General features: G+C 38.9%; 1 protein-coding gene across 4 annotated transcripts in view; it reads right to left on the bottom strand.

Moving 5' to 3' along the window:
• The window catches only part of arhgap12a (Rho GTPase activating protein 12a), a 120832-nt gene that overhangs the window by 60948 nt on the left and 46454 nt on the right, over positions 1–13430 (bottom strand). For all 4 annotated transcript variants that reach the window (XM_053227452.1, XM_053227451.1, XM_053227453.1 and 1 more), the window contains exon 3: positions 477–722. In XM_053227452.1, the coding sequence (XP_053083427.1) occupies positions 477–722 (246 nt within the window). The remainder of the gene's footprint in view (positions 1–476; positions 723–13430) is intronic.

Below are 13430 nucleotides of genomic sequence, written 5' to 3'. Positions count from 1 at the left end.
TTCACCCAGTCAGAGAAGAAAATTAAACACAGGTACAAAAAACATGGAGGAGGAAATTAAAAGAATAAAGGGATGAAAGAATGCAGGAGGAGATAAGACAAATTATCTTTAAAAAAATAAATAGTTTGTTCTATCAACTACAGCAACATGTTAGTAGTATCTAAACATTCTAGTGGTAATTGACTAGAGTGCTTTGCGTGCAAAATTAAAGACCCAGAGAAAGGTAAGCTAGTCACATAATGATTTTAGGTAAGTAGGCTATCCCATACACCATCCTGCATTTCACTTGTGTGTGAGTGGTTGTGGTGGTTTGTGCACCTGGGTGTGGGATGCTCAGAAATGGGGGGAAAAAAGGTTGATGATGCTGTTCCCTGTCTTTGGTATGTGTATGTGTGTGTTGACTGATCAAAACTGATCATACATAGGCATGGGTCGAAAAAAGTGCGGGTGACGCAGTGTGTTTCTGTTAAAGGTACCTCAGTGTCTGTGGTGGCAGTGACATGTTTCTCCTCCCTCTTCCCAAGGCTGTCTCGTAATCGTGGGGGTTTCCATGTATGCTCCTGCGTGGTGCGGTTGTAGTAGAAGTGCCTATCATTTGCATCTTTGTAAGTCTCCCAGTCTGCGTGTGTAGTAAGTGGGGAAGATGATGGCAGTGGAGGCAGAGACGACTGAGAGATCTTTAAATCCTGCAGGTTAGTGTAGACAGGTGAGTCAGGCCTTCCCTTCAAAGGAGACACAGATAATACATTTAATCATAAAATTCAAGAATAAACATGGACATATATTTAAAAAAAAAAAAACAACGGAAATGTGGAAGCTGACCAAAGGATTTGAATAAAGAAAAGTGAAAAGAAGAGCTGTGGAGTTAAAAAAAAAAAAAATGGAAGATTGCATTTAAATTGCATTGGAAGATTGCACTGGAAGTAGCATTTAAAAAATATGACTTTGCGTGCACATGCAGAAGCAGCGGCAACGTGGCATTGCTCACATATTCACCTAATCTGGAGGAGTAAAAATAACATCCATTAATTGGCACATCAGTGACATCATCGTTCGTCTAGTTTCCAAGTCAATAAACTACAAAATGTTTAGTGACCAATCAGAACACAAAGAAAGATTTTTTTTTAAAATCACAAAAATTCAGAAAGAGTTAAAGTATCCAAATTACGAGGGGCAGCATTATCTAGAGAAGATGCAAAATATAGTACAGCTTGTTTTGGAGCATCATTATGAACCTTGCAGAAAAGATCATGATGATAAGCAGACAATTTATGATAAAATATAAAAACTACTCGGCTACTCTCTAATTGAATCTGATTACCATTTTGTATTTCTTCATCAGTACCAATTATTAACAATTATAATTATTCAAAAAAATCCATTACACGTTCTTTACAAATATAAGGTTAAATATAGCCACAAGCAGCAATCTGCGGCGTCCAAGCACTCCAGTGGCCAGTTCTTGCCAAGATACAAAGAACAGTAAAGATTTTTTTTTCCAAGTTTTGTGATTATAGCTCAATGTGTGAAATGTGTGAAATGCCTGCTGAAAGCTGATTGGCTGAAGTCGGCCACGTTATTCAAGTAATTTAGTGATGATAAAAATCCAGCTACAGATTAGCAGGTCAATGCTAAATTTCAGCTGAATTGGACTTTTGGCTCATGAGGAACAGCTATTAATACTTAACCGTAGCTCCAGCTCCAGCTCCATCTCCTTAGATTTAGTTGTATGGCAGTCATGTGGTTCACAAATATCAACATGTTTTTGATAATTATTGAGGTTCACACTCTGCTTAGCATGTTGGGGTCCCTGAAGTGGTTAGGCCACAGCACTCTCACCGCTGCGCCCCGGGTTTGTTTCCCAGCCAGGGAACCAACCCCAGCCACTGGGGCTGCATGCAACAGTGCGCTATCAGTGCCAGTCCCAAGCCCAGATAAAATTGGGGAGGGTTGCTTCAGGAAGGTCATCCGGGTGGAAAAACTGTGCCAAATCAAATACATGGACCAATGATCCACTGCGGCGACCCCTAAGGGGAGCAGCCAAAAAAGGAACAACACTCTGCTTAGCTGGGTGTCATTCCAATGTGTGAAGATAGGCCAAACATCGTAGAACTAGTTTGCAAAAGTAGGTTTCACATATTATGCAAATTAGAAAAAAAAAACTCAATGGGTGGAGCTAAATAGTTCACTGTAAATTTGCACTGTAGGACCTACAGTATCCAAGATACGAGCCAAAATGTAAAACATTTCACTACAGCACCACCATGAGGCTGATGTTTGGCCCCCTAAAAATCCTAACGATTCCAACAGGGTTACAAGCACTTTGTAGTTGGACCCCTAGTAAGAAGAAGAAAAATCCACCTTTGGCGCTTGGCCCCCTAACAAAAACAATAGGGTTCCAGCACCTTCAGTGCTTGGACCCCTAAATATGCCCAGCTAGTGGGTGTTATAGAAGGTGTTTTTTGTTGTACAACTAGTTATAGAGCTACTCTTCTAATAATATGTTTTAATCCTTTCCAACTGAGAAATTCAGCTAATCGGTTTCTCTGTGTAGGCAGTATTTGGAGTGTCTTGTACTTCATAGATCCTATGCAGCAAGACCCTACTGAAATTACAACTTTTCTTTTTTCTTTTTCTGCTGCACTTTAGCAATGGTCCCTAACATTTCAGTAATGCAGATACTCAGAGAGAGAAAATATTTAACTCTGAATCAGGAGGTTTTATTAAACGGCTGTATATGCTTCTCCTTTTTATATCACATTCAAAACATGCTGTCTTATAATAGTTTGGCACATTATTCATGTGCTATTGAATGGAAATTCCCAAAAGTCTGAATTCCCAAACAGTAAACTGAATATGAAACTGCAGTAAGAGAGACACAATGCTACCAGCTTACCCGGATCAAACCTTCAAGCAGCCCACACAACACACTCTAATATGGACTCTTAGACAGCAGACAGCACCCTGCCATATCAAACAAAAGCAACGATAAATCTAGTCCAAATGAAATCCCTAAAATAAAATACAAAGGTACAGATACAAAAATAAAAATCCAGATGTTTGGATCGAAAACGTAAATATTTATTCATAGCTTTTCATTAATTTGGGGATTACCTATTGTAACTGTGACTGACAGGACAGAGAAAGTTTGCCCCTCCCACATAGGGAGCATGGCCAATTTTGCACTCTAGGACTAATGGCCACAGATGTATTTGGAAAAGTTTATCAGTGATCAGTACAGTAGTGAATTAATTGTTTTTATATAGGAATATACAGCCATAGGGAAAAAGAAAGTACACCCTCCTTCAATTCTATGTTTTTATTTAGCAGAGCCTAAATAACAAATTCTTGTTGGCATGATGTAGACATACACCTGAGTGCTCCAGAACACCAAACTGCCAAATGTTCTGCTTTTATACTTTCTATACTTTTATGCTTTCATACTTCTTGATAATTAACTTCTTGAGGATGATTAATCTTGTGCATTTCATTAGTATCACCTGGCTGCTAATTATGCTCTTAATGACTGTGGAAGTAAGAAGTGTGTATTTATTTTTTTTCTCACCTGGTTTCTGAATTTTGGATTGCTTTTTGGGAAAAAATGACATGTTGAAATCTGCCGGTTTTTTTTCACCTGAAGTTATTTGTTTGTTCATAGATGTTGGTGAGGACCATAACACTGAAACCACTGACAAGTGAAGTGAATAAAAATGATTATCTCATTACAGTCGCACCTGTCATGGGATGGGATATATTAGGCAGCAAGTGAATAGTCAGTTCTTTGGAAGCAGGAAAAATGGGCAAGCGTAAGGATCTGAGCGACTTTGACAAGGGCCAAATTGTGATGGCTAGAGGACTGGGTCAGAGCATCTCCAAAACAGCAGGTCTTGTGGGGTGTTCCCATTATGCAGTGGTTAGTACCTACCAAAAGTGGTCCAAGGAAGAACAAATGGTGAACTGGTGACAGAGTCATGGGGGCCAATCCTCACTGATGCATGTGAGGAGCGAAGGCTACCCCGGTCTGGTCTGATCCCACAGAAGAGCTACTGTAGCACAAATTGCTGAAAAGGTTAATGGTGGCTATGATAGAAAAGTGTCAGAACACACAGTGCATCAAAGCTTGCTGTATATGGGGCTGTGAAGGGACAGACCAGTCAGAATGCCCATGCTGACCCCTGTCCACTGGTTCTCAGACTGAAGGGTGCTATAGTTTGAGGGTTACTTTCCAGAAAAGCAATTCCCTAGTCATTTGTTAGTGGTAGTTTTTAGCTTTCTTTAATAATTGATTAATCTGAATTACAACAGGTGATGGAATTTCATTAAATTTTTTAGAAGGTATGAACCTTATTCCTGTCCACAACACTAAGTGAGCAGAACAAACAGTTTTAAGTTTGCCAGCATGCATGTAGCTGTTGGAATGAGGAAGAGAATGTGAGAGAGTGCACAGTGGCTAAGTGGCATGTTGAAACAGCCTCCTCCTAAAGTAGCTGGTGAGGAATGTGAGCATTCAACACTTACACTATCAGTTTATCCTTATCTAAAGTTTCATTCCTGCCCTATATGTATCTCATTTGCATAAACATACAATCATTCATAACCTCTATTTCATATTTCTTTTATGTACTCTGTTCCAATGGTAAAACATTATTTTTCATCCTTTTCCTTCCACCCAAGTGTGTGCCAATGCTCCCTCCAGGCCGTTGTATGTGTGTCTCCTTGACTTTGGGTTATTTCAGAGGTGCACCCTAAAGATAACTAGTTCTATCATGAGTCCCTGAAAAAAGAGGGGGGAAAAAAGTTTATAAAATGAAACATGAAAAAATGTGCAGAGCATGGGCTTCCAACACATAAACTCTAACCAGTGGCATAGCTAACTAAACTAAAAGGTGAACCTAAGACCATTTGAACAAATATGAGTCAGCAAACAGACACTCTATAGTAATTATAATCTACACTAATTATTCACTAAAGATTTCTTCCACTCTCAACAACTCCTCTCAAAACATTCCCTCACTCTCGCTGCTTAAACCAGTAAGACTCCAGCTGACTGGGTATACTAAAAGAAGGGATGTCATAAATCTAATTTACCTCATAATAGACAGGTTTTTAGGACTTGACCAGTATTTATCTTTTTACCGATATTAGGTTTCCATAGACTTAGCACTGGCAGATATTATGCCATACACCTAGCACTGGCAGGATAAAGCATAGATAATATGTCTTTATAAACATTATCTCACCACAGCAGGGAGAGTGCGGGATCCTTAGCCACTAGACCACCAGGGACCCCAAACTTATTCCCTGTAAATACTTAGAAAAGAAGACAATTGTGACTGCCTTTTCCAGAGCCCAAACTCTCAACTCAAACTCTTTGGGCTAGTTTCAGGTATTTTTGTGGTTTTTGAGTAGTTGGGGTGGAAATTTGCCAAGACCTTGCAACCCTGTCCACCAGCACACATAACCTCTCTTGGCCACAGAGCTAATTTTATTTGGCCATATTTCATTTTGTTCCATTATTATACACAGATTTTGTCTCGTTATATGTTGCTAAGATTTTGAATGGATTATACAAAACACTGTATCAATGTTAAGTTTCAATTTTTGTACCTTTATAATGTTGAATGTTTTAATCAACTGAAAATGGAAAACAAAGGCACATATTCAGTCAATCCTTATTTTTGCTGTATCAAAAATATATCACCTCAAGAAACTACCATATCAAAATCATAACATCTAATGGCAAAAATGAGCAGGACTATAAAGGCTGATTTACACTCACTGTCCACTTTATTAGAAACACCTGTACATTCATAAAGTAGTCTAATCAGCCAATCATGTGGCTGCAGCGGAAGGCATAAAATCATGCAGATACAGGTAAAGAGCTTCAATTAATGTTCACATCAAACATCAGAATGAAGAAAAAGTGTGACCTCTGTGACTTTGATTGTGGCTTGGATGTTGGTACCAGAAGGGCTGGTTTGAATATTTCAGAAACTGCTGATCTTCTGGAAATTTCACATGCGACAGTCTCTAGTGTTTACACAGTATGGTGCAAAAAAAAAAAAAAAAAAAACATCCTGTGAGTGTAGGGACTCTGAACACCATCTACCTCACCAAGAAGGGACAATACACTGAGTCCTGACCAGCTGTATCACTGTTTGTTATGGGAACTGCACAGTTTCTGACAGTTTCTGACCGCAAGACCGCAAGATGACAAATCAGAATTTCAGCTTTTCATTTCCTGATATATATCTAGATGTCTTAAACAACTTAGAACATGTCATCTTTTTTTCAAGTGATCAAAAATATTGGCGCATGTGACTGACAGGTGTTTCTTGTTGCCCACGTGTGCCCTGTTAGGTCAACTGTTTAAACAATTAACAGCTAAACTGAATGTCCATTCTTTGTCTGAGCCCTGGGTTTCGGCTGTGAAGACTGCATTTGTTATTAAAAAGGATAAACCAACATGAAGGCCAGAGAGCTGTCTATGGGAGAAAAGTAAGACATTTTGAAGCTGAGAAAAGAGGGGAAATCAATCAGAGCCATTGCACAAGCATTGGGCACGGCCCATACAGATTAGATCAGATCAGATTGGCCTTTATTGTCTCCCTTAGGCGATATATATCTTGGGCAATCGAGAAAACACAGTTGACCAAAAACCAAAACCAAAAAATAACCAAAAACACATAACATACACAGATGCCATACAGTTGTTGCACAAATGCCCTTTACCTAATATTGCCCAAATATCCTACACCATGACATTTCACATCCCCCCAACACACACACACACACACACTTCATCTCTTACTGTTCAGTAATTTGATTGATAATGGAACTAAGGAAAATTATACCAGTTCAACTTACAGTTTGGTAACCTGTACCTTCTGCCTGAAGGCATCAACTCATACTCTTCGTGAAGGATGTGGTTTGGGTCACAATTGATTTTAAGGCTCTGCTTCTTCACAGTCTCCTCAAATATCTCCTGAAGAGAAGATGAGGGCAGCATGCCCATTATTTTTCCAGCCCTACTAATCTGAGTTTAATGGACAAGTTACCAAACCATGTTGTAATACCATAACGGATAATGGAGTCAATGGCTGCCGTGTAAAACAATAACATAGTGCTTTTATCCACTGCATGGACCCTAAGTCTTCGCAAAAAAATGCAAACACTGACTAACTCATGAGCAAACATACTTGATGAGCCCATTGTAATTGAAATCCACTTGATAAGCAATTGTAATTGAAAATCAAAGCGAATCCCTAAGTACTTATACTTACGTTGGTTAATAACCAGGTCAGCCAAGGAAAACAACAGCAGTTGATGACAGAAACATTGTGAGAGCTGTGAAGAAAAACCCCAAAACAACAGTCCATACCACAAGATGCAAACCACTCATCAGCAGTAAGAATGAGAAGGCCAGATAAAAGGCCAAAAAAATACAGAGATGAGCCACAAAAGTTCTGGAACCAATATTATCCTCTACCAAAGTGATGGAAAGGCCAAAGTGTGGAGAAAGAAAGGACCTGCTCATGATCCAAAATATACAAGTTCATTGGTCAAGCATGGTGGAGGTAGTGTCATGGCTTGTGCTTCCATGGCTGGTTCTGGAACAGGCTCACCAATCTATATTGATGATGTAACTCATGATGGTATCAATAAAATGAATTCAGAAGTCTACAGAAACATTGTGTGCGCCTATGTTGTTACCTGTTCAACTCTCTCTCCCCATAGACTGAACCTGGGCTATGGTCACCAACAGACCTGGGATCAAAAACCAATTCTTTAGTTTTTTTTGATCTTTAACATCAGGTTGTGCTCCTCACACCAATGCACAACCTCTTCTATCTCTGACTTATACATAGATTTTGAAATCTGAATCTACTGTCAATAAACTGAGTATGGCTGTTTCATCTGAAAATTTAATAATGTAATTATTTGTATGTTGGTTTCTACAATCATTTTTGTGTAGTGTAAAAATAAGGGGGGAGCTTACACAGCCTTGAGGTGCTGCAATACTTATAACCTGTATGTCAGAGAGGATTGAATTGACTTTCACCTGCTATTGTCTCCCTATAACAACTGCACTGTACCAATAATTATATAAGGATTTACCTCCATCTGTTTCAACTTGTTTAACAGGATCTGAAGGAGTATAGTATTAAATGCTGAAGTAAAATCCATAAACATTAGTCTGGCATAAGCTGTAGGATTTTCAAGGTGCTTTAAAATAAAATGTGTTGTAATGTTTAAAGCATCATCCATGCTTCTACCATCTTTAAAAGCAAAATGATAGGGATCTAATAGATGTTGTACTTCACCTCGAAGGTTCCCTAACATAATGTGTTCATATGATTTCATCAATAATGATGTTAGCGCTACCGGTTTGAAATCATTATTTTCCTGTGGACAATGTTTTTACGGAACAGGAATAATAACCACTTTTTTTCCATATTGTAGGAATGGTATGTGTAGCAATTGAGAGCTGGAATAAAGGACTCCAGGCTGGGGTCAAATCATCAGCAAATGTTTTAAGCAAAAAAGCCAAAATACCGTCCAGCCCACTGGCCTTCTTAGTATTCAACATTTTTAAAAACCTTGGCGACAGCACTTGGATCAATTACTATTCTATCCTGTATTGAATGACGTCTCTATACTAAACAGATTTCTACATTCATCAATATAGTCACTCCCAGCAGAATCAAAACATTTGTGAAAATTGTTGAGATAATTTTCTTTTTCCAATTCATTCAGTATGTGCATTTCTCTCTTGTCAGTTCAGGTTGATCATTTCTCTCATGGCATCCCACATTTTATTTATTTATTTATTATTTTTAAGAGTTCTTAGTTAAGACAGCTTCTCTAATATGTAAACTATGTTGCTCTCTCACTTCCCTCAATTTCCCCCTTAGCTCTCTTTGCACTGCTCTCAGTTCAATTATATTATTATCCCTAAAGGCTTGTTTTTTCCTTTTAAATTTAATCCCACACATAATATAGGTTTTATTATTTGGGTATGTCCTAATATAGTCTTTTTGGAACTACAGTATCAACACGAAAAAGAATGTACCCTGTGATTGTCTCCGCAAAATATCCCAATCTGTGGCCAGGAAGCAAACCCTTAACTCTTCCTTAACTCCTACTATCCTGCCACACACTGACAATCCTTGAGATAGGTTTACATCTTTTAAAGGCGGACCTGAAGGTGGGAATTAGTTGAATGGTTTTATGGTCTGAATTTGAAAGAGGAGGTATAATCTTAGCAGTATATGCCTCTTTAATATTGTCATAATATTTGTCCAATATTTTATTTTTCTGTGTGCTATTACTGACATATCGCTGGAACCCTGGAAGAGCAAAGTCCCTCTTACAATGATTAAAGTCCCCTAATACAAATATCATGGCTTCAGGCTTGTTTTGTAATCGCTGATAAACACTGTCAGCTATCCGTGTGGCAGCTTTGGATGCATTCCCACTAGGCAGGATATATACAATGCAAATGAAAATGTTCCCATAGTCTCTGGGAGGGTAAAAAGGTCTCAGACTTAAACATATGAGTTCAAGGTCAGGAGTACATATAGCGTCTTTTACTGAATAATAAAAATAAAAATGCCACCTCCCTTCATTTTCCCTGAGTTATTATTCCTGCCTGTACAAACATGTGAGATGCCTTGTACCTGAACCAATGGGTCCAGGAAATCTCCTTGAAGCCAGGTCTCTGTGTAAATCATGAGGCATGACTCCCAGTATTCTTTGCAGACACTTGTGTTCAGACACAGCTCCACCATCTTGTTCCTCAGGGAGCGAGCTTTGCTGAAGAGTATTGATGGCAGCATTGGGCTTGTTGCAGGGAGTTGATGTTGAATACTGCCTGTCCTTCCTCGTTTCCACAGTGAACTATCTCCACGCCGTCACAACAACTCCTCTGGAACATTGTCTAGCAGGCCTGGTTCTGGTACTGCTCTTTTCCATTAGGACAGCAGGCAGTCCCTGCCAAAAACCTGCAGCACCTGGTCGCTTCCCCTAGGAAAAGTGGTGGTGGCATCGTATTGCTTGCAAACATTGAATGTAATCAGCACCAATAACATCACTCCAACAATCTTCTTCCCCATCATATTATTTTGTTACAGACTTCAACACACTTAACAACTTCAACTTAACATATAAACAAACTTTTAACTTTTAACAAACAAACAAACGCCTGTCTCTCTCGTGTCCGAGAAGCAGAAGCACCACGCGACCAGCAGAATGCAACAAATTGGAATGTCCTGAAAAAGAAAGAAACCACTGTTGTACTAATAACCAGGTCAGCCAAGGAAAACAACAGCAGTTGATGACAGAAACATTGTGAGAGCTGTGAAGAAAAACCCCAAAACAACAGTCCATACCACAAGATGCAAACCACTCATCAGCAGTAAGAATGAGAAGGCCAGATAAAAGGCCAAAAAAATACAGAGATGAGCCACAAAAGTTCTGGAACCAATATTATCCTCTACCAAAGTGATGGAAAGGCCAAAGTGTGGAGAAAGAAAGGACCTGCTCATGATTCAAAACATACAAGTTCATTGGTCAAGCATGGTGGAGGTAGTGTCATGGCTTGTGCTTCCATGGCTGGTTCTGGAACAGGCTCCCCAATCTATATTGATGATGTAACTCATGATGGTATCAATAAAATGAATTCAGAAGTCTACAGAAACATTGTGTGCGCCAATTTACAGAGAAATACATATAATGCAGACTGGCCAAGTCAATCAAGTAAACCAGCTGAGCATGCATTTCACCTCCTGAAGAAGAGACTGAAGGGAGAATCCCCCTAAACAAACAACAACTGAAAGAAGCTGTGGTACAAACCTGGAAGAATGCAACCATTTTGTGATGTCAGTGGGTTGCCCACTTGATGCAGTTATTGCAAGCAAGAGATATGCAACCAAATATTAATTGTTATTTACTTTAAGACTATCTGTCCCTGTACTTTTTCTCACCTAAGCTGTTTAACACATCTAGATGTAAATATCAGTAACTGAATGCTGAAATTCTGATTTCTCGTCTCATATTCATCTTTTGATCTCAAACCCAAATGTCTTCAGTGTATGGCAAAAAACAAAATAATTGGCCTTGCCATGCCAATACTTCCGGAGGGGACTATGTCTATAACAGACAGTTTTGCTTCCCCTATTTTAATAACCACCAGCCACCACTGTTGTCCACCAACAGTTGTTGTCTGCCTGCCTCTATACTTATAACCCAACGTTCTTTTGGAAAGTAACAATACTGTCAAATTGTAGAGAATGACAAGTAAGATTAGGAAATGATTATATCAGTTTATCAGCATCATCATCTCTTCACTCAACTGACCTCTGTTCAAGCTAAAACCTAACATTGGTAGAGAAATAATTGCTTATTCATTCACTCATGTCCATAACATTGAATAAAATTCTTATTAGCATCTTTTTATTTAACTGTTTAAACATTTGTACATGCAAGTCCAAATGTGTAAAAGTGTAAGCAGTCTTCTTTGTTTGATAATTACATGACACCACAGGAGCATCGCCAATATTTTGACAGTGGTTATCTGATGATAAATTGAATTTATTAAACTTATGTCCATTGCATTCCGCCATATAATCGTCCAATGCATACATATATATATACATACACACACACACACAGTACCAGTCAAAAGTTTGGACACACCTTCTTATTCAGTGTTTTTTCTTTATTTTTATTGTTTTCAACATTGTATATTAATACTAAAGATATCCAAACTATGAAAGAACACGTATGGAATTATGGAATTACATAACCTAGAGGTGTGTTTGGGGTCATTGTCCTGTTGGAAAACATACGATGGCCCCACTAAGTGCAAACCAGATGGGATGGCATGTCTCTGCAAAATGCTGTGGTAGCCATGCTGGTTAAGAGTGCCCTCAATTTTGACTAAGTCACCAACAGTGTCACCAACAAAGCACCCCCACACCATCACACCTCCTCCTCTATGCTTCGCAGTGGGAACCACAGATTCAGGAACCGTCCATTCACCCTCTCTACATCTAACAAAAACACAGCGGTTAGAACTAAAAATCTCAATTTTGGACTCATCAGACCAAACGACAGTTTTCCACTGATCTAATGTCCAGTGCTTCTTGGCCCAAGCAAGTGTCTTCTGCTTGTTGTTCTTCCTAAGTAATGTTTTCTTTGCTGCAATTCGACCATGAAGGCCTGACTCATGCAGTCTCCTCTGAACAGTGGATGTTGAATATGTCTGCCACTTGAACTCCGAAAAGCATTTATGTGGGCTGTAATCTGAGGTGCTGTAAATCGGTGGTTTCTGAGGCTGGTAATTCTAATAAACTTTTCCTCTGCAGCAGAGGAAGCTCTTGGTCTTCCTTTCCGTGGACAGTCCTCATGAGAGCCAGTTTCATCATAGGGTTTGATGGTTTGGCGACTGCACTTGGGGATACTTTCAAAGTTCTTGAGATTTTTCAATTATGGACTGTCTTTTCTCTTTACTTAACTGAGTGTTTCTTGCCATAATATGGATTTGTACAGTAGTTGTAGTAGCACTAATAGGGCTATTGATTCTGTACCCACCCGTCCTCTGCACAAGACAACCGATGGTCTAAAGCACATTAGAAGGCAAGAAATGTCACAAATTAACTCTTGACAAGGCACACCTGTGAACTCAAAACCATTCCAGGTGACGACTTCATGAATCTGATGAGAGAATGCCATGAGTGTGCAAAGCTGTCATCAAAGCTAAGTGTAGCTACTTTGGACAATCTAAAATATAAAACATATTCTGGGTTATTTAAGACTTTTTTGTTTACTATGTAATTTCATACATGTTCTTTCATAGTTTGGATGTCTTCAGTATTAATGTACAATGTTGAAAATAATAAATATAAAGAAAAAACACTGAAGGAGTAGGTGTGTCCAAACTTTTGACTGGTACTGTATACATATACACATATATACATATATACAGTCAGGTCCGGAAGTATTTGGACAATGATGGAGTTTTTGTGATTTTGCCTTTATACACCACCACAATAGATTTGAAATAAAACAATCATGATGTGATCGAAGTGTAGACTTTCAGCCTTATTTTAAGAGATTCCACAAAAATATGGCATTTACCAGTTAGGAATTACAGCCATTTCTGACAAAGTACCTCCATTTTCAGGGGCTCAAAGGTATTTGGACAAAGTGACATAATTGTAAATATAACCATAATTTTAATACTTGGATGAAAATCCTTTGCAGTCAATGACTGCCTGAAGCCTGGAGCCCATGTTCTCAAAACTCAAATTCTGAGTTTCCTCCCTGGAGATGCTTTGCCAGGCCTTCACTGCAGCCATCTTCAGTCGCTGCTTGTTTGTGGGTCTTTCTGCCTTCAGTCTTGTCTTCAGTAAGTCAAAAGCATGCTC

The sequence above is a fragment of the Pangasianodon hypophthalmus genome, chromosome 21 (assembly GCF_027358585.1).
Source record: "Pangasianodon hypophthalmus isolate fPanHyp1 chromosome 21, fPanHyp1.pri, whole genome shotgun sequence".
Taxonomy (NCBI): Eukaryota; Metazoa; Chordata; class Actinopteri; order Siluriformes; family Pangasiidae; genus Pangasianodon; species Pangasianodon hypophthalmus.
Note: the sequence above shows the minus strand (reverse complement) of the source record. Positions and strands in the feature narration are given on the sequence as shown.